This window comes from Grammomys surdaster, unplaced genomic scaffold (assembly GCF_004785775.1).
Source record: "Grammomys surdaster isolate TR1022 unplaced genomic scaffold, NIH_TR_1.0 125669, whole genome shotgun sequence".
Taxonomy (NCBI): Eukaryota; Metazoa; Chordata; class Mammalia; order Rodentia; family Muridae; genus Grammomys; species Grammomys surdaster.
Window position 1 is genome coordinate 1,893,662 of NW_021620506.1, and position 21,019 is coordinate 1,914,680.

Sequence of the window (21,019 nt, forward strand, 5' to 3'; positions counted from 1 at the left end):
AACAACACGTGCTGTTTTTCCAGAAGACCTCAATTCAGTTCCCAGCATCCACACCAGGTAGCTCATGACACCCTGTAACTCCTGTCCCAGGGGCTCTGACGTCTCTGGCCTGATAGGACATCTGGTCTCATGTGCATATATCCATCCACATACATACATAATTTAAAATAATTATAATAAAATCTAAAACAAAGCACATTAAGATTCTACTCCAGACCCTTTAGGCCAATAGTTATAACTGCAGTGCTGGACAACAGGGCTGGGGATGTAGAACAGTGGTAGAGTACTTGCTTAGCATGTATAAAGCACTGGCGTTGATCACAGACTTAAAAAAAAAAAAAAAGGGTACTTGGGAGGCAGAGGCAGGCGGATTTCTTAGTTCGAGGCCAGCCTGGTGTACAGAGTGAGTTCCAGGACAGCCAGGGATACACAGAGAAACCCTGTCTTGAAAAACAAAAACAAAACAACAAAAAAAAAGGACAACAAGTCCTGACAAAAACTCTGGAGAAAGTAGGACCCTACTAGAGCTGCTTTGGAAAACAGCATTGCAGTCTCTTAAAAAGTTAAACACGGTGAGACTACTGGAGAGACGGGATGGCTCAGTGGTTGAGAATGCTGGCTGTTCTTCAGAGGTCCTAGGTTCAACTCCTAGCATCTACATGACAGCCCACAGCCAGCTATAACTCCAGTTCTAGGGGATATGATGCCCTCTTCTGGCCTTCACAGGCAACAGGCACAAAAGTGACACATAGACATACATGCAGACAAAATATCCCTACTCACAAAATAAATATTTAAAAATATTTAAATAAACATACATACAGTGAGATGTTTCAGTGAATAAAAGCTTGGCCACAAAAGCATGATGACCTGATTTTGATCCCTGAACCCATATAAAAGCAAAGAGAATCAACTCTACAAAGTTTTCCATACACATACCATGGTGTCTATGCTACCAACACACACACACACACACACACACGGAAGCGTATGCACATGCAGATACACACACACACAGATACACACACACACGCACATACACACACACACACACACACACACACTGCTGGTAAGATGACTCAGTGAGTCGGCCTAGGCAGCCATCTTCCAGTTAACTCGCTAAAATGACCAACACAAAGGGAAAGAGGAGAGGCACTCGGTATGTGTTATCTAGGCCTTTTAGGAAACATGGAGTTGTTCCTTTGGCCACATACATGCGAATCTATAAGAAGGGTGATATTGTAGACATCAAGGGAATGGGTACTGTTCAAAAAGGAATGCCCCATAAGTGTTACCACGGCAAAACCGGAAGAGTCTACAATGTCACCCAGCATGCCGTGGGCATCATTGTAAACAAGCAAGTTAAGGGCAAGATTCTGGCCAAGAGGATCAATGTGCGGACTGAGCACATTAAACACTCGAAGAGCAGAGACAGCTTTCTGAAGCGGGTGAAGGAGAACGATCAGAAGAAAAAGGAAGCCAAAGAGAAGGGCACCTGGGTTCAGCTGAAGCGCCAGCCTGCACCACCCAGAGAAGCACACTTTGTGAGGACTAATGGGAAAGACCCCGAGCTGCTGGAGCCCATTCCATACGAATTCATGGCCTAGTGTATAAAAGAAATAAAGGACCCAACTGCAGAGTTTTTCCTTGGGTTCAAAAAAAAAGATGACTCAGTGAGTAAAGGCACATGTCACCAAGTCTGACAACCTGAGTTCAGTCCCTAGAACTCACACAGTGAGAGAGCCAACTCTTATCAGTTGTCCTCTGACCTCCACTTGAACACCATAACATACACATATGTTCCACATATACACATACATGCATACAAAATAAATGAAGTTTTAAAATCTTATTTAAACACACACACACAAAGACACACACACAAGCTAGAGAAATGACTCAGGGGTAAAGAACACTATCTGCTTATCCACAGGACCTGGGTTCAATTCCTAGTATCCACCTGGTGGCTCACAACTGTCTGTAACTCTAATCCTAGAGGATCCAACACCCTCTTATTGCCTTTTTGGGCATTGCAGGAAAACAACCACACACATAAAAACATACAAACAAAATTTTAAAAAGAAACATAAACACAAATATTCATAGCAGGGATAGAGATTTAACTCAGCAATAGAGAACTTGCCTAGCCTAGCATGTGCAAAGCCTTGGGTTCAATCTCTAACATCACACATGCATACACACACAGAAAAATTCAAAACATTATATATGGATACACACAGGGGAATATACTTGACAATAAAAAGCATATTGGTACATGCAACACCATAGACAAACTTTGAAAACAAATATTATGTAAACTAAAAAAAAACAGACATAAAAGGCCATGAGCCATATGAATTTACTTACCCATGGACAAATGTTGTCATGGGCTGAGAATGAGGACAAATGGGGAGTGACTATCACTGTGCATGGTTTGGTTGGTTCATTGTTATTGTTGCTTTTATAGGTGATATATAATTATTCTACTGTAAATCTGCACAAGAATAGCTGATTTTCCTGACATAGGCAGGGCATACCAACATCTTTGTTTTTTTTTTAAATAATTAAACAATTAAGATTTATTTATTTTATAGGTATGAGTATTTTGTCTGCATATATGTATGTGTAGCACATGCATGCCTAGTACCCATGGAGAATCTCCTAGAACTGGAGCTATAGATGGTTGTAAGCCACCATGGGGTGCTGGGAACCAAGTCCAGGTCCCCTGCAAGAGCAACAGGTACTTTTAACCAATGAACAATGTCTCCAGCCCCATCCTACACCTCTGGAACCATATTTCCTATTTTTCTCGTGGAAAACCATTCCTTCTGTGTATCACTCACCTGGTCTGGCTTTTGGTCTTTATTTGAGGGATACAAAGGCTTCACCAGTTCACTCCCTTGCCCATCACCGCCATCAGAGGACCATCTGGGAAGGAGATTTTCAGGCTGATCACTGGACTTGGTATTGCCCTGTGGCCTATCTTTCTCTTGAGAAATACTGCATTGACTGTCTACTTCATTAGAGGCATCCATGTGTGGTGGCTGGCTCTCCTGAACTACACCATCGTTTGCTGAGTCCCTTCTTTCTGCAGGTAAGATATTGATATTTATCCTACTGATTGTGGCACATGTCTCTGCAGTATTGTTCATGTCTTGTTTGCCAGTGTGACATTCGAGACTAGCCAGTGATTTCAAGGGACCAATGTCCACTGGTTTCTCTTGGGACAAACATTTATCTTCACCCTGGGTGAAAAGATATTCTTAAGTTATTACAGTACCTCAGACCATATACAAAAATAAACTCAAAATGGAACAGCATCTTCCTCAGAAAGTTAAACATAGAATTATCACTTAGCTCTTCTGAGAATTACCACTTGCCAATTCTACTTTTTGGCAAGCACTGTAAACAAACCAAAGCAGGAACTCAAGCAGGTATCTGTGGACCAATGAGTTTAGCATCATTATTCAATGAAGGGTGCACATAGTGGCACACATCAGTAATCTGAGCACCTGAATGGGGTGCTGAAGTAGGACTGCCATGATTTGAGGCCAGCCTGAGTACATTGTGATTTCCAAGCTACACAGGGCTGTACAGCAAGACACAATTTATAAGAGAAAGAAAGCTGAGAGTGGTAGCATATGTCTTTAACCCAGGACTCAGGAGGCAGAAGCAGGCAGATCTCTATGAGTTCAAGGACAATCTGGTATATATACAGTTCCAGGACAGCCAGAACTAAATAATAGAGACCCTGTCTCAAGAGTAAAAAGAGAGAAAGAAGATAAAGGTAGAAACAATGGCAAATCAATGGATAAAATGTGATATATACATAAGATCATAAGACCATACTCTTTAGTCCGAGCACTTGGGCAACAGAAGCAGGATCTCTGAGTTTGAGGCAACCTGATCAATAGAGCACAGAGCTACAGACAGAAAAATCAAATAAACAAACAAGTAAAAACAAACAAACAATTAAATATTCTATGTATATAATCTAAAGGAGGAAAATTCAGAGATATATGAAATAGAAGTTTCTAGACTCTGAAGGTTGGGAGATAGGTGTAGTCTCTAAGCAGCACACAGCAAAAGCTGTCAAAGTGGCAACCAGTCCCTCCTTCTTGCCCTAGTCTATGGCCTTTGTAAGATATCTGCATCAAAAATGGCAGCTCCTGTCAAAATGGTGGCACTACAACACCTCCTCAGCCTGCAGCCTTCACTGAAGCTGTAGGGAACCACCTTTCCTGCCTCAGCCTACTGCTATCATGAACATCAGTCCATGTTGGTGACACTTTTGAGCCTCAGCCTTGGTCAAACACCACTGCAGGAGCTGTCCACAGTGGTAGTACCGCCTCTCCAGCCTTCCCAGCAGCTCCACAGAGACGGTGCCTTAGCCAAAGCCAGCTGTAGCTGAGAAGGACTTCCCACCCTAACCCATGGGCCCAACAAAGGGAAAGGGGGTGTGAAAAAATGCTACCAATCCCAGAGCAGGAAAAAAAATCAATCCCTAACACCAATCCCTGAGCTCTCCAAGCTCAGGACATGAAATCCCACCAATCCTCACTCTGGAAATCTCTCCCCTAAGAAGCTTTGTCTCCTAATAAATCTTATATAAGCCCTGCCGTTTGTTCAGTTCCCTGCTATCCGCTCCTGGGAGCAGAGGGCAGCCATGCCTGGATTCATCCTTCTATACCCTTGAGCCTTTAGTAAGTCTCTTAAAAATGAGATTTTTCTGCCTAGTGTGACAATTTCATTAGAAGAAGCCAAGAAGAAAAGAAGCAATAAAGAGAAGAAGAGAAGAAGCCAAGGAGGAGCAAGGCTGAAGCTCCTGAGCTCCTGAGCTTAGCTGGGGATACCTTCCCCCCGGACCTGCAACACACCTCGGCTGAGGAGGCTTCCTCTCAGAGCTATGTGATTCCTGGGCTCCAGTGTCTCAGGATGACCTACTGGGTTACCTTTTCCCTTAAAGGTTTCTAGGTTCCGAGTTCCAGGCTACACTTACAGCTTAATGAGTAAGGAAACTCACACAGCTCCATATGATAAAAGAATTTTTGAGGCTGGTGATGACCGCTGCATTACAACATTGTGAATATAACCAATGAACTGGACAATATGCTTAGCAGTTGTTAAAATAGGGAGGGTATCAATGGCTCAGCAGGCAAGAGCAACTGCTGCCAAGCTTGATGACCCAAGTTTGATGACCTGGAACCCACATGCTAGAAAGAGAGAACTCACTCCTGCAAGTTCTCTCTCTGTCTCTGCCTCTGTCTCTCTCTCTTTCACACACACACACACACACACACACAGATACACACACACACACACACACACACACAGAGAGAGAGAGAAATGTTTTTAGTTGTTGAAATGAAGGGTCTGGGCATCCAGCTCTGTGATAGAGCCCCTGCCTAGCATACACAGGGTTGTGGGTTAAAACCCTAGCATTGACGGGGGGGGGGGGGGGGGGGGTTTAAAATGTGACCAAGTGTCTAAAATAAATGTCACCATAAAATTCCATGCACTACAGGAACAGAATGAAGAAAAATGCACATGATCATCTCAATAGATATAAAAAACTGTTCTGACAAAATTCAGTACCCTTGCATGATTCAGAAAAACCAGAACTAGAGGAAACGATCCTAAGATACCAAGGCCATGTGTGTAAAAGCTAAACCGGAAATCATTCTTAGTGACTCCAAAAGCTTTCCCTTGAGATCAGGACTAAGAAAAGATGCTCACTTTCATTACTGATCAGGGACAAGCAGAGCCACTCACCGTTGTTACTTTCACTCAACATGACACTATATGTTGTAGACTAAGCAGTTAGGCAGAAAACAGAAATGAGGTGTTTGGATTAAAGGAAGATATAAAATTATCTGTCTGTAGGTAACATGATTTTTTTTTTGGGGGGGGGTTTGGTTTTTTGAGACAGGGTTTCTCTGTGTAGCCCTGGCTGTCCTGGAACTCACTCTGTAGACCCGGCTACCCTTGAACTCTCAAACTCAGAAATCCGCCTACCTCTGCCTCCCAAGTGCTGGGATTAAAGGCATGCACCACCACCACCTGGCTGATTTTTTTTTAAAGATTTATTTATTTATTTATTTATTTATTTTATTTTATTTATGAGTATACTGTAGCTGTCTTCAGACACACCAGAAGAGGGCATCCAATCTCATTACGGATGGTTGTGAGCCACCATGTGGTTGCTGGGATTTGAACTCAGGACCTCTGGAAGAGCAGTCAGTGCTCTTAACTGCTGAGCCATCTCTCCAGCCCTGGTAACATGATTTTTGTATGCAAAATCCCTAAGGATTACACATACATGCTCCTACCTAGTGGAACTAATGAATCTAACCAACTTTTAACACACAAAAATTGGGCTGGAGAGATGGCTCAGCAGTTAAGAGTGCTGACTGCTCTGCCAAAGGTCCTGAGTTCAATTCCCAGCACACATCGTGGCTCACAACAATCTGTAATGGGATCCAATGCACTCTTCTAGTGTGTATCTGAAGACAGTTGCAGTATACTCATATAGATAAAAAAAAAAAAAATAAATCTTTAACACACAAAAATCAACACACAAAAGCAACTGCCCTGCCAGGCGGTGGTGGTACACACCTTTAATCCCAGCACTTGGGAGGCAGAGGCAGGCGGATCTCTGAGTTCGAGAGTTCAAGGCTAGCCTGGTCTACAGAGTGAGTTCCAGGACAGCCAGGGCTACACAGAGAAACTCTGTCTCGAAAAACCAAAAAAAAAGAAAAAAGAAAAAAGAAAAATAATGTCTGAGGACTCATATTTCCTAACGTCAAAACTCACTACAAAGCTAAAATCATGAACGCAACATGTCACTGAAACTAAGACAGACATACTGACCAATGGAATAGAATAGAAAGCCAAAATACACCTCACATAATGACCAAATGATGACTGACAGGGACAATGACCATTTGTGTAGTCTATTTGCTTTACTATAACTGAATACCAGGGTCTGTGTTTTTGTTTTGGTGTTAGTTTGTTTGATTGTTTTTTTGTTTTGTTTTGTTTTTTTTTGAGACAGGCTCTCTATATAACCTTAGCTGTCCTGGAACTTGCATGTACACAAGGCTGGGTTTGAAATCATAGAAATCCACCATCTGAGCCTCCCCAGTGCTAGGATTAAAGACATGTATCACCACACTCAGCAAGAGCGTGTAATGTATATCATATAATTTAAACCTTATTTAGTTCACAGTTCTGGAAGATGTGAAACCTGAGGTAAGGGGCAGAAGTTGATCATTCCCTTATTAGTGACAGAGTCAATGAAGTGTCCCAAGGTTTTACAGAGAAAGGAAAATATCCACAAGACAGTCAAGCTGGCTTTTAGGACAGTCCAATTCTCAAAAGCAGCCAGTAATTGTCTCTTAAGGGTCTAGTTTCACCCCAAGACCTGTCTCAATGCCTAATGACTCATGGGTATTTTGGAGGAAACATTAAAAAAAAAAAACCAGTAATATCCACTATAGCCTTTTCAACAAACTGTGTTGAGAAAACTATGTATTTACATACAAAAAAAATTAAATTAGGCCATACCTAACTAAGATCACAGTTTTAAAAAGTGATTCCAACTGGATCAAAGCCATAAAACCTTGAAACTCTTCAAAGAGAACAGGGACCCAGGAGCTGTGGCATACACCTTTAATCCTAGTAGAGATGCAGAGTCAGGCCATCTCTGAGTTTGAGGCCAGCCTGGTCTACAGAGCAGGTTCCAGGACAGCCAGGTTTACATAGAGAAACTGTTTCAAAAACCAAACAAGTTAAAATTCATAGGAATTAAAATTTTTGTGTATCAAAAGAGTAAAACAGGAAACCAAACAATGGAGAAAACCTGCAAATCATATATCTGTTAAGGATTAACAGCTTCCAAAACACAACAACAAATCAGATAGCCTAGGCTGTCCTGGAACCCACTCTGTAGACCATGTTGGCCTCACATGCAGAGAGATCTGCCTGCCTCTGCTTCCCAAGAGATGAAAGGTATCCACCAACACCTCCTGACTGATATGATTATATTTACTAATAAAGATGAAACCAATAATACAGGAAATAATGCTTGAGAACATATAGAATTGAAAATGCAGAAAGTTATAGTTGCTGCAGAAAACTATAGCGCCTCATAAGGTTAGACACAGCATCTTCACTTTACCTAGCTTTTACACATAGGTAGACAGCCCAAAATAACTGAAAATGGTGCCCAAACACTGGTTCCTAAATGTTCACAGCAAGACCTGCAGTTGAAAAGAATCCAAACGTCTTACCAATGGATGCATGGATAAACCAATATGGTTTTTCAGTCATAACTAAAAGAACTGAGAAATTGGTATATGCCGCATGGAAAAATATTAAAAACATAATAACTCAGACATAAAAGGCCACATGTTATATGACTCCATTTATAAGAAATACTCAAGAAAGAAAAATCCATAGAGACAGAAAACACATTGGTGTTTGTGTTTAGAAGGTGGAGTAGGCTATGAGGAGAGACAGCTTCTTGTATGAAGTTTCCTTTGGACTGATGGGAACACTTTGGAACTAGAAAAGCAATGATAGTTGCATAGTGTGAGTGTGCTAAACACACACGACCGTCCACATTATGTGGGCCTATGGGGCTGCAGAGATGGCCTAGCAGTTAAGAATACTTGCTGTACAATCAATTATGAAAACCAAAGTCTGGATCCCAACATTCACATACCAAGCCAGACATCCAAAACATGCTTTTATTCAGCTCTGAAGACCCAATGTTCTCTTCTGGCATCCACAAACAGACATGTGGGAATATACTCAAAGACACACACATAGACAGACAGACAGACAGACAGACAGACAGACACACATACACGAATAAAATATTTTTAAATATTGGTTATGTAAATTTTATCTTAGAAAATCTACAAAGTTATTGTACTGACTTCGAGAACAGTCTGGCAGCCTACTGTAGATAAAGTGAGAGATTGACTCACCAGTTCTTTAAAATCGGAAGGAACTGGATAATGAATCTCTATAAAAGCATAGTCATTTCCACATAAAACTGTTCACTTGAATGACCCATTTTTCATACAGTTCCTAAAGTATTACCACAGGAAGCATACCATGACATGTATAGCAGAGCCCTCAGAAGAGCGTGGCTGGTAGTATATCACTTCATGATTTGATTCTTCCTTTCGGGAAACTACAGCAGCAACAGGCTTGGCTCTGGAGTCACAGTTTTTAACATTATTTTTGGAAGTTTTTCTTTGCAGGGAAGAAAAGAAAGTACTATTATCAACATAGCGATAGCTGTTGGTTTGAAGGAATATGTGAAATGTGTCTACAATACACCCTCCCTTACTCAACTGCAACATTTACAGAGACTAGGCTTGTCAACATCTAGGGGTCATTTTCTAAATCATCTGTCTTCAAGATAATCAAGACTATAGAATCAAGACTATAAGAAACAAGAAAGCAAGGAGGAAGGACTGTAGGAGACAGAGGGGTGGAGGACAACATAAGAACATGGCCCACAAAATCAACTAAGGGGTTCTCACAGGGGCTCACAGAGACTGAAGAGACAATCCGGGAGTCTGCCTGGGTCTGAACTAGGTCCTGTGCATATATGTTGGGGGGGGACAGAGTCAGAGACCCAGAGGAGGTTAAGGAGGCTAAAGAGGCTTGAGAACTAAATGGGATATTGTATCGTAGAGTCAATCCTAGCACAGTAAGTGGAAACATTAATGGAAAATCTATCAAGGCCAATAGAAGTCTGAGGTTAAAAAGGAATGAATCAGTGTTGGTTGGTTTCTCAGATTTCGGTTTTGTTTTGAAACAGGGTCTCCCTGTGTAGATCAAGATGTCCTGGACTCCCTGTGTAGACCAGTCTGACCTAAAACTCACAGAGATCTGTCTGCCTCTGCCTCCTGAATTCTGAGATTAAAGACATATATCACCATACCCAGAACTGGCTTCTTACCTTTAAATCAATTTTAAAAATCATGTTTGCTTGTTTAGTGTGTATGTGTACATGTGTGTGTGTGTACACATGAACACGTACAAGTATACACATGTGATCAGGAAACAACTTGTGAGAGTTGTTCACTCCTACCATGTGGGTCCCAGGAACTGAATTCGGGTTAGTATCTTAGTGGCAAGAACCTTTACTTGTTAGGTCATCTTAACAGGCCTGGTTTCTTAATCTTGACAAACACCCATGATAATAACCTAAGATGTTAATGAGGAGGAGCCAGAAGAGGGGTATAGAGGAACTCTGCACTGTCTCCGTAAATACAGAATTCCAAATAGAATTTCTGTGGGAAAGTAGCTCACATATAGTACCAGGATAAGTTTCTTCTTTTAAGTTTCACATGTTTACAGTAATAAAACTATTATTTTTGTAAACTTTAAGAGTAAAAATAATTGGTTTATGCTCTCTGACTCGGAGGAGAGTAAATGTGCACAGGAATAATACCTGTACTGTTTAATGTGCCTTTTTTTTTTTTTTTTTTTTTTTTTGGTATTTCGAGACAGGGTTTCTCTGTAGTCCAGGCTGTCCTGGAACTCACTCTGTAGACCAGGCTGGCCTTGAACTCAGAAATCCGCCTGCCTCTGCCTCCCAAGTGCTGGGATTAAAGGCTTGCACCACCACTGCCCGGCTAACGTGTCATTTTTAAGCTGGGCTGAATCTCTGGGACACTAAAGAAGAATGTAGAGATCAGTGTAACAGAAGGACAATCAGAAGTAATGTGAGAAAAACGGCAAAGCAGAACTGGAGTGGAGGTCCATGTCTAATCTCAGAATATGGGACACTGATGCAGGATACTAAGAGTCCATATCCTGGCCTACACAGCAAGACCTTGTCTCAAAAGCAAAAAGACACTCACCCCTGAGCATCTTTAACATTGCCGCCTCTCCTCCCACAGACAGAAGTAAGCCTAACAAGCGCCGACAGTCTTATCCAACCCTAAGTCTTAGATACAGAAACACCAGTTTGCTAACATTACCATCTGTGGTCAAAGAAAGGCATTTCTTTTCTCCTGAAAAGTTATATGAATAAAGAGAAAGCCTTTGAACACTTAGAAATTTGAGCATCATTTTCTCACATGGAGAATAATTAATAGTAGCTCTCTAAATGGTTAAAAAGATACATTTACTCAAGTATTTGTGTGACCTCTGACAAGGTCAGAGGACAATTTGTAGGACTTGGTTCTCTTTCTCCTCTGTGGCTCCTGAGGATTGAACTCCGGTTCTCAGGACTGGTGGCAAGTCTTTACCTGCTAAGTCATTACACCATCCTCTTTAAATGGTTCTCTAGGGTTGTTTTTTTTTTTTAATTTCAACAATCATGCAAATTTTAATCTTTGTTGTGTTTTGTTTCTATGATACTAGCATTTAAATTGGGGACCTTGCACATACAAGGCAAGCACTCCACTACTGAGCTAAATGCCCAGCTCATTTTTAATTTGGGGATAAGGTCTTACTAGTTGCCCTAGGTGGCTCACTCTTTAACTTGGGCAGGCTTTGTATCTGTGATCCTGAGTAGCTGGGATCATAGACCTGTGCCACTAGGTCTGACTAACACATATGTGAAAGGTGCCAGAATATGCTACCCTAAAAAGTACACCTTTGCCTTGCATGATGGCCCATGTCTTTAATCCCACCACTCTCATCTACAAAGCAAGTTCCAAGGACAGCGAGGGTTATACATAAAAACCCTGTCTTGGGAAAAAAAATGCACTTTTGCCTAAGGATTGTTCTGAACTAATAACACTTTAAAAATATAGCCGGGCGGTGGTGGCGCACGCCTTTAATCCCAGCACTTGGGAGGCAGAGGCAAGCGGATCTCTGAGTTTGAGGCCAGCCTGGTCTACAGAGTGAGTTCCAGGACACCCAGGGCTACACAGAGAAACCCTGTCTCAAAACAAAACAAAACAAAACAAAACAAAACAAAACAAAACAAAATAGCAGGTACAGGGGACTGGAGAGATGGCTCAGCAGTTATGTTTTCTGCTTTTCCAGAACTCAAGTTTAGTTCCTAGGAATTATACCAGATGGCTCATAACCACCTATTAACTCAGTCCTAAGGGATCTAATACTATTTTCTAGCCTCCACAGGCATTCACATATACTTAAAAAAAAAAAAGGAGGAGGAAGAAGAAAGAAGGAGGAGGAAGAAGGGGAGAAAGAAGAAGAGGAAGAGGAGGAGGAAGAGGAAGAAGAGGAGAAGGAAGAAGGGGAGGAGGGCAGTGATGCTACACACTTTAATCACAGCACTCAGGAGGCAGAGGCAAGTGGGTCTTTGAGTTTGAGTCCAGCCAGAGCTACGCTCAGAAGCCCTGTCTCAAACAATGCCCTCAAAACAGTAAAATATAAAAAATAAAAATAAATTAAAAATGGAAAGCTGAGGTGGAGAGAAATCTTTAGACATTAGTAAAATAATTCTAATTTTCCTTTCCCCTCTGCACAGTGTTCCTTCACACAAACCTGTCTTCTTAGCCTAGCATAGATACATTAGGTTTTACTGCTCTGGGGTTTTCAAATTATAAAACTGTATTCTACTTATGAAACATAAAGCTTTTATTAAATAAATTTTATTATTTTCCTATGCAAGTTAAATTTTGAGGCTCAAGACAAAAAATACCCAGAGGGTAGAATTTTGTCTCCTTGCATACTCTAAACATGCAGTTTTATTTTTTGCTAAAAACAAAAAATAACAAGCAAACAAACACAAACCTCACCATAAATGTTTACATACGAAAATTTAGGAGCCACCCTCTTTTGCCCCATCTGCTTAGCCCAGCTTTCTGGAAGGAAAGTGTCTTACGCCTTGGTGGCCTCCAAGAACAAGGAGATGTGGTTTTTTATGTAGGGCTGCCTCAGAATGCTCCGCACAGAGGGCCTCTCCTCAGGCCTTCTGCTCAGCATTGTTCTTATCAGCTCTGCAAGCTCTGCACTGTAAACGTTTGGCATTGGCGGCAACTGCAAAGAATGAGACAAAGTAATGAGGCAGAGATTTCCCTGTATTTAAAAATCATCATAATAGTTAGATATAGCACTAATTTAAAGTCATCTATCCAGAAAGTAGCCAGCACAAGTAATATTCTGCTTATACTTCAAATATACACACAAGTTCCTTTTTCTTTTTTTAAATGTTATTTATTATTAGCATGCGAGCATGTGTGTACGTGTGAGCATGCACACACTCAAGCCAGAAAACAACTTTCGGGAGTAGGTTCTCTCCTCCAAGCATGGATTATGAGAGAATAAACTCAGGTTGTTTGGTTTGTGCTGCAAGCACCTTTACCCATCGAGTGATCTTGTTGGCCCAAGAGCACGAATAAGATTTATTTACCAGAATATGCAGTGTGGTAGTCAACAGCTAGAAATAAAGTGTCCATCTACACAGGACTGAGGGGTAAGTTGCACTGCATTCTTCCTATTAACACTAGGTGGCTGCTTAAAAGGAAAACACAAGTACTGACAGCTAAGCCAAAAGAGTAAGTCAGGTACCACTGTGTACAATGAGTCTCCATTTGTTTCTCTTTTAAAAGTTCTTGTATATGCTTCATTCGTAATGGCCAGAAACTGGAAACAACCAAAGAACAGATAAAGAAAATGTGATACTCCTTGGAATGGAATGCTACTCAGCCATTAAAGACAAGGACTTCATGAAACTTGCAGGCACATGGGTGGAGCCAGAAAATATCCTGAGTGAGGTAACCCAGACCCAGAAAAACAAGCATGGTATGTACTCACTTAAGGAGGGCTCAAGAAGATGCTTGAATCTCACTCTGAAGGGGAAATAAAATAAGCATCGGAAGTGGATGGATGGAGGGAACAGGGTGGGGGAGGGGGAGGGGAGGGGACTGAGGGTGAGGATCAGGTAAGGGGAGAGCAGGGGTGGGGGGACATCACTGGGACAAGTGGGAGACCTGAGATTGAGGAGACTCCTGGGAGGCTATGGAGGTGACCCTAGCTGAGACTCCTAGAAGCGGGGGATGTGAAGTTTGAAGTGGCCACCTCCTATAGCCAGGCAGGACTCTCAGTGGAGGGAGGGAGACACCAACCCATCCCAAAACCTTTGACCCAAAATTTGCCCTGCCTACAAGATGTGGAGGGATAAAGATGGCACAGACACTGACAGAATGGACAGCCAACGACTGGCCTAACTTGAGACCCACCTCATGGGAGACAGCCAACCCCTGACACTATTAACAACACTCTGCTATGCTTGCAGACGGGAGCCTAACACAACTGTTGTCTGAAAGGCTCCACCCAATAGCTGGCTGAAACAGATACAGAGACCCACAGCCAAACATTGGGTGGAGCTCGAGGAGTCTTGTGGAAGAGTGGGGGAAGGATTGAGGGAGCTAGAGGGGGGTCAAAGACACCATAAGAAGGCCAACAGAGCCAACTAACCCATGGAGGCCTCACAGATACTGAACCACCAAGCAAAAAGCACACATGCACTGGACCTAGGCCTCCTACACACATGTAGCAGATGTACAATTTGGTCGTCTTGTGGATCTCCCAACAAAAGGAGCTGGGGGCTGTCTCTGACTCGGACTCTGAAGCCTGTCTTTGGATCCCTTCCCCTAGTGAGCTGCCTTGTCTGGCCTCAGTGGAAGAGGATAAGTCCTGATGAGACTTGCTGTGCCCTGTTGGGTAGGTACCTGGGGGGAGGGAGGTAGCTCCCCTTCTCCAGGGGGAATTGGGAGAAGCGGGGTGGGAGGGTAGGAATAGGAGGAGAGGAGGGAGGGGGCTGCAATCAGCATATAAAGTGAATAAATTAATTTTTAAAAAGTACTTGCATAGAAGTACATACACAACCAGAGTTATGTCTGTTTCAAAAAAAAAGGAAAGAGAGGCCTTGGAATAAATTGCTAGCAATAGTTATCAAAAACTTGAAAATAGGAAATTTTTTTTTAAACTTAATTCTTTAAATAGTATAATTGGAAACAAATTTCAAGACTTTTTATTTTATGTGTATGGGAGTTTTGTCTGCATGTATATAAATGTACCACAAGCATAGCGTCAGCAGAGGGTAAAAGAGGGCATCAGACACCTTAGGAGCAGAGGGCTGAGAACAGACAGTGGGTGACCAGTAGCGTTCTTAAACATAAGCCATCTCTTCAGCCCCTATAACTGAAATTTTTACTTATGTATTTTAAAAAATGTTTTTCAGTGAGTCTTGGGATAATCGTTAAGTTACTGCAAAGGGCAACCAGTCTCAAGGAAATCACACAAAGTTGGTATTTCTGGCATCCACATCATATATGATACCTTCTGCCGTTCTCAATCAGTTACTTGCAACGATAAGTACCAAACAGCACTTTTTTTTTTTTTTTGGTTTTTCGAGACAGGGTTTCTCTGTGTAGCCCTGGCTGTCCTGGAACTCACTCTGTAGACCAGGCTGGCCTCGAACTCAGAAATCCGCCTGCCCCTGCCTCCCAAGTGCTGGGATTAAAGGTGTGCGCCACCACTGCCCGGCCAAACAACATATTCTAACAGCGTGGATTCACTGTAAACAACTCACTCTACCATGTGCTATTCAGGGACAGACAGCCTGCCTGCAGCCTGGAGGAGTTTCCAAACAGCCAAATCTTTGAAGCCAATCAGCTATGCTTACATTTTAACAATAAGAAAAAAACCAATCTCTCCTCAACTTCAACCTTTCCCACAAGAAAGATCTTATATACTAACTCTTCAGCCAGTATCAATAAAATTAGCCAATTAATCAAAATCACTAGTGAGGGCTGGCAATGGAGCTCAGTGGTAGAGGGCTGCCCCTGCATTTGGCCTGGGTTTGACTCTAGCACTGGAAAAAACAAAAACAAAACAAAACAAAACAAAAAACCAATGATGTTGACAATAGATATTTACAAAGCTCTATTATATAAATCTTGTTCAATTAGTTCTATTTTTTTTTACCTTTCCTTCAATAATCCGATAAACTAAAGAATTCATGTCTTTTGCATTAAAAGCGTGCTTCAGGGTGGCCATTTCATACACACAGCATCCCAAAGCCCAGACATCCGACTACAAAAGAAAAACAGTGAATGGTTAAATGCTGAATATCTCATTAATATTTTCCCTCTCAAAACATGGTATACATTTTCTTCTAACTGATTCATAGCTAATTCTGATTTAAGTACTCATGGGCTCTGAAATTTTGATATTCTCCCAAAGACAAGGTGAACTAGCATACATCTGTATATATCCTACCTTATAGTTGTAGGGTTTGTTGGAGAACAGCTCAGGACTCATGTAATAGGGTGTGCCAATGAGGGTGCTCGCCATGTCACTGTGATTTTCTAAGACTCGGGCAATTCCAAGGTCACCCACTTTGATGATATTTGTTCTTGTTAAGAAGACATTCTGAGTTTTCAGATCTCGATGAAGGATGTGTTTCTCATGTAAATACTGAGAAGAGAGAATTTTTTCATTATATATATATATATATATATATATATATATATACTAATTAATTTACTTCTTTCTAGTTTTTCTATATCATCAGTAATTACATGAGTTAAAGAGCCTTAGTTAACTGCCAACCAAAAAATTATTGTTCTATACGTTCTAAATAAAGAACTAATTTACAACTTTCAAAGTAAGAAAAGTAAGTTCCAGGGGCTAGGGAGGTGGCTCAGTTGGCAAGTGCATGTCACATAAGCATGAAAACTTGAGTTTAGATCTACAGCACTCCGAAAAGCCAGGCATGCTGGTTCGTTCTTGGCACTGGGGAGGGGATGACTGGAGGATCCCAGGAGCAAGCTGTCAAGTAAGTTTTACAATCAGTGAGAGAGTGAAAAACTAAGGTGTAGAGCAACAGAGGAAGACATCCAACACCTTTACCTCTGTCTTCCACACATATACACACACATGTGCACGTGCATCTGCATACATACATGAACATGTATTTACACACAGAAGATTAAGTTTCACATATTAGTTGACTTGGTATCTTCTGAAATTATTTCCTGGTGCCTTGACTATTGTATCATTTTTAACAATACCTGGATCTGGTTAAAATATATGCTTATCAGCCAGGTATGGTGGCTTAGGCTTATTAAGTCCACTACTTGAAAGGCTGACACCATCCTGGGCCTGAGCCATTCTAACCCCAAAACAAGGCTTCTTTTACATCAAAGTATGCTGGGCAAAGACTAAGGCCCTGGTGCCTCTCAGCAGGACCACAAAGAGTTAACTTCAACAGGCCCGGGTTTTAGGGCATCCTGACACTGCTGTAGGAAATACCACTCTTTAAGAGCAGGCTCGGGGGCTGAGGAAGTGCCTCCATCAGTGAAGTGCTTGCTGTGCAAGCATGAGAGGTGGAGTTTGGATCCCCAGCACCCATGTTATGTAGAAAGGCTACGTGAGACAGAGGGCACAAACCCCACCAGAGGGAGGCAGAGGACACAAACACAGAGCAGACTCTCCAAAGCCATGCCTGCATGCACATAACCAGCCCCAGGAAGGGACGACTGGCACCATAAACTTAATGATAAATGAGAGTATCTGTCTAAGCATCCTGATACAGCCCCACACAGGTGTCCCACTTGATGAATCCTAAACAACCAGGGCACCATGACACTGAAACACCACCTGGCCGCCTGCATGAAAACACCACACATAAAATCAGCCCTAAAAACATTACTGTAACAAATAGTGTTTCTCTTCACTCTTGCCTTCTATGGCTTTATCTCAGTTTATGTAGTAAATTCTACTTCAAACTTTCTCTGTATTGGTGAAATCCTTCACAGCCTGTGAGTCACCTGCTGTCTTCCTGCCACACTGGAGCCCGCAGGAAGCTATGAGCATGACAGTACCTGCAAGGCCATGGCGATCTGGACAAACCATTCCACCACCTGACTCTCAGGCAGAAGCTGCCCTTTCTGCTCCTTGAGCTTCCGGTAGAGATCACCTCCTTCGCAGAAGCCCATGACGATGTAGAGCAGACCATCTCCTCCCTCCCATGACTCTTTGTAGGTGACAATGTTGGGGTGCTTCAACTGAGACAAGAGCTGAGCTTCCTGCTCAGCAGCTCGACGCTCTCGGCTGGAGGCACTTCTGAGATTCAGCTTTTTGATGACGTACTACCAAAGAAAACACATACTTTTACAAGATGTAAGAAAACAGAGTCTCCAGGTTCAGAAGTAGCTAAGAGTTCTCACAAGTGCCCAGGCCTCAAAAACCAACCTGCTGGAGTCTATCAGATGACCTATTGACTTGTTTTCAAAAGGCATAAAACTATCAGTATAATACATCAAAGAGGAGGCAGTAGGATGATCAAAAAAGCATAAAACTGACCAGGCAGTGGTGGTGCATGTCTATAATCCCAGCACTTGAGAGGCAGAGTCAGGTAGACCTCTGAATTTGAGGCTGGCCTGGTCTACAGAGTGAGCTCCAGGACAGCCAGGGCTACACAGAGAAACCCTGTCTTGAAAAATCGAATCAAAAAATCAAAACAAAACAGTATAAGACAGGAAAATATTTGCCACTGGCAATTATGCTTTTATTCAGTGCCACATTAAGCCCAGGGCCTTGCACATTCTAGATAAGTACTCTGCTACTTACATAAGTCAGATTTGAGCCCATTCCAGGGCACAACTGAGCAATCCACCCTTCCCTTTGCATTTTACAACTTCTTTGACTCTGCGATCTCAACCACTTTAAAGGGTTAAGGTCCAGAATTTTGAAGCCCAACATAGACAACATAGTGATACTCTTATCTCAAAAAAAAAAAAAAAACCCAATGTCTAAAAAGTGAACCTAACATACTATTGGATCAATTAAAAAGAGAAAGTCCTTAACCTCTAAATTCTCCCTACAAACAAGTATTAAGATAAAGCTTAATGTCTGTGTGTCTGTGAACTGAACAGGTGTATGAGACACATTAGATACTCATGACCCAATAAAGTTAGAGCATCATTGGTCCTCTGCATACGATACCATTCCCACTAAAAATAAAATCCTTTACAATCTAATATACTGCTCTCAAGCTTATCAAAGATCATGTACACACTCCTTCAATAGACACATATATAAATGTGTTCCCTGAAGAGCCAACTACTGCTCAAAATGAAGGGTTATTGTTACAGCTAAACTCTCAGCCTTTGCACAAATATCTCATAGTTCTCCGGGGTGCCTACTCAATTAACTATGTGAAACCTTGTGTTCTAGGCAGAGAACCTAGCATATAACACAAGGAAGAACAGGAGAGTGGGTCCTATACTTGAGGGGTGGGGGCTCGCTTAGCCTGTTGTTGCTACTGGCTTGATAGAACTATGAGATATTGCTTATCAGTTTCATAATTGAGCCTGTTTGTGCAAAAACATTCTATGGTCACCCTGATAGCAAAGCACACTGAAAAACTTGTTCATTATCCTTTGGGTGACGGCATAAAGTCCTTTACACAAAAGGAGCAACATCAGATTTGAGTTTAAGAACGATCACTGCAGCAGAAGTGACAGGTTAGAGAAAAGAAAGCAGGCAACAGGAACTAGTTGGGAAGGAATGGGCATTTAGCTAGAAAGACTAGTGGCCTGTATTGGGTGGTACCAAAAGAGATGGAGATGCCGGTTTGACTTAGTGACAGGAATATAATCAATGTTGGGGATACTAAAGATAGTTATAAGTCCAGCTTAGAAAACTGCATGGATGGTCAAGTTCTCACTGAAATAGGGTCCATGAGAAAGTGTTGGCGAGAAGATGATGAGTTCTTAAGCAGGGCAAGCTGCATAAGAGACAGGGCTTGTCAAGTGGCACTTAATTAGGCTTCGGGAATACATGGCCCCTGTTCTCATGAAATTTTCAGGTGACAAGAAATTTGTAGATAAAGTACACCAAATATCAAAGAATAGACAAAGTTTGGAGCTCCTACTATAGAGGAAGTTGGGAAGCTGACCTCGTATCTGAGATGAGTTCCCTGCCCACCACTCCGGGCCTAGCACATCTGAGGATGCCCCCGACGTACCCCTTCCCTCATCGCCCCTGGCCAGATCCCAAGTCCCCGACCTGCTTGCCGTCCCGCCGATGCTTCACGAGCGTCACCTCCCCGTAACTACCCCTGCCCACGACCCGCATGTAGCAGTATGCGGCCTGGGGCATGTTCCCGAAGGAGGCCTACAGTCGGGAAGCTGCGGCAGCGGCGCGTAAGGCAGCGGGAGGCCCCGCTCGTGCCCGACTGGAGGTGAAGTCCTCCATAAACGCGGCCCACCGAGGGCAGGAGCTTCGAAGCCCGGCCCACCCGGACGCCGCTACCATAGCAATACAGGCGGGATAATCTTGCGCATGCTCAGAGTCGGAAGACGCGCCACAGAGCCGACCTAGCGGCGGCCAGAGCTCGGCGTGCGAGGAGGAATGGCCTACCATCGAGCTGTCACTGAAGCGGCTAGAGCGGTTCCGCAACCCCGAAGGACCTGCCATAGAGCTTCGCTCCTGGGAGGCCAGAGCTGCACTTCCTGCGCTTTGGGTCTGCATTTGTTCAATGAATCCTTACTGGTTCCAAGCGCGTTACGAATATGGTTTATTCGTTTTACAAATATTAACCGTCGTTGTGCTTGGCTCACATTAATTTGAAAGAGTGGCCAACTCTAGATTTCACCAATAAGGTTTGCTCTATTTGTTTTGTCGCATGTCAATATTCGGCCTGTCTTTTTGATGCATTGCAAAGTACAGTGTAGACATCAGCACACTTCAGCCCTAAAAGTTTCAGGGATGCTTTATTGAGACTTGCAAAAATCTCTCACAGAATGATTGCAAAACCACTATCCTGAAAGACTCGGCAGAGAGCTTTTTGTTACTTCCACAGAGCACCAAGACCCCCCTTTTAACGTCCATCTGTGAAAAGAGCTACCTGCCTTGCTCGAAGAATTTACTTTTAAACAGGCACACAGCTACTGATTATCCCTCTGTCCCGCTGAAATATATATGCATATGTCTTTTACAAGCTAGAAATGTTTTTCGCCAAGACAGAAACCCCTTCCTTTGAAATGTAACCATCAAAAAATTT

The 21,019-nt window shown here is 42.5% G+C and overlaps 1 protein-coding gene across 5 annotated transcripts in view; it reads right to left on the reverse strand.

Moving 5' to 3' along the window:
• The window catches only part of Nek4 (NIMA related kinase 4), a 39,019-nt gene extending 18,565 nt beyond the window's left edge, over window positions 1-20,454 (reverse strand). For 4 of the 5 annotated variants that reach the window (XM_028787529.1, XM_028787530.1, XM_028787528.1 and 1 more), the window contains exons 1-7: window positions 20,023-20,138; window positions 17,835-18,101; window positions 16,228-16,425; window positions 15,934-16,041; window positions 12,827-12,981; window positions 9,123-9,264; window positions 2,844-3,245 (exon numbers count right to left, since the gene is read on the reverse strand). In XM_028787529.1, coding sequence (XP_028643362.1) covers window positions 2,844-3,245; window positions 9,123-9,264; window positions 12,827-12,981; window positions 15,934-16,041; window positions 16,228-16,425; window positions 17,835-18,101; window positions 20,023-20,115 — 1,365 coding nt within the window. In that variant the 5' untranslated portion in view covers window positions 20,116-20,138. Of the gene's footprint in view, window positions 1-2,843; window positions 3,246-9,122; window positions 9,265-12,826; window positions 12,982-15,933; window positions 16,042-16,227; window positions 16,426-17,834; window positions 18,102-20,022; window positions 20,139-20,376 lie in introns of those variants that run through there. The other variant, XM_028787531.1, reaches the window with a different exon arrangement.
• Window positions 20,455-21,019: the final 565 nt, after the last annotated feature.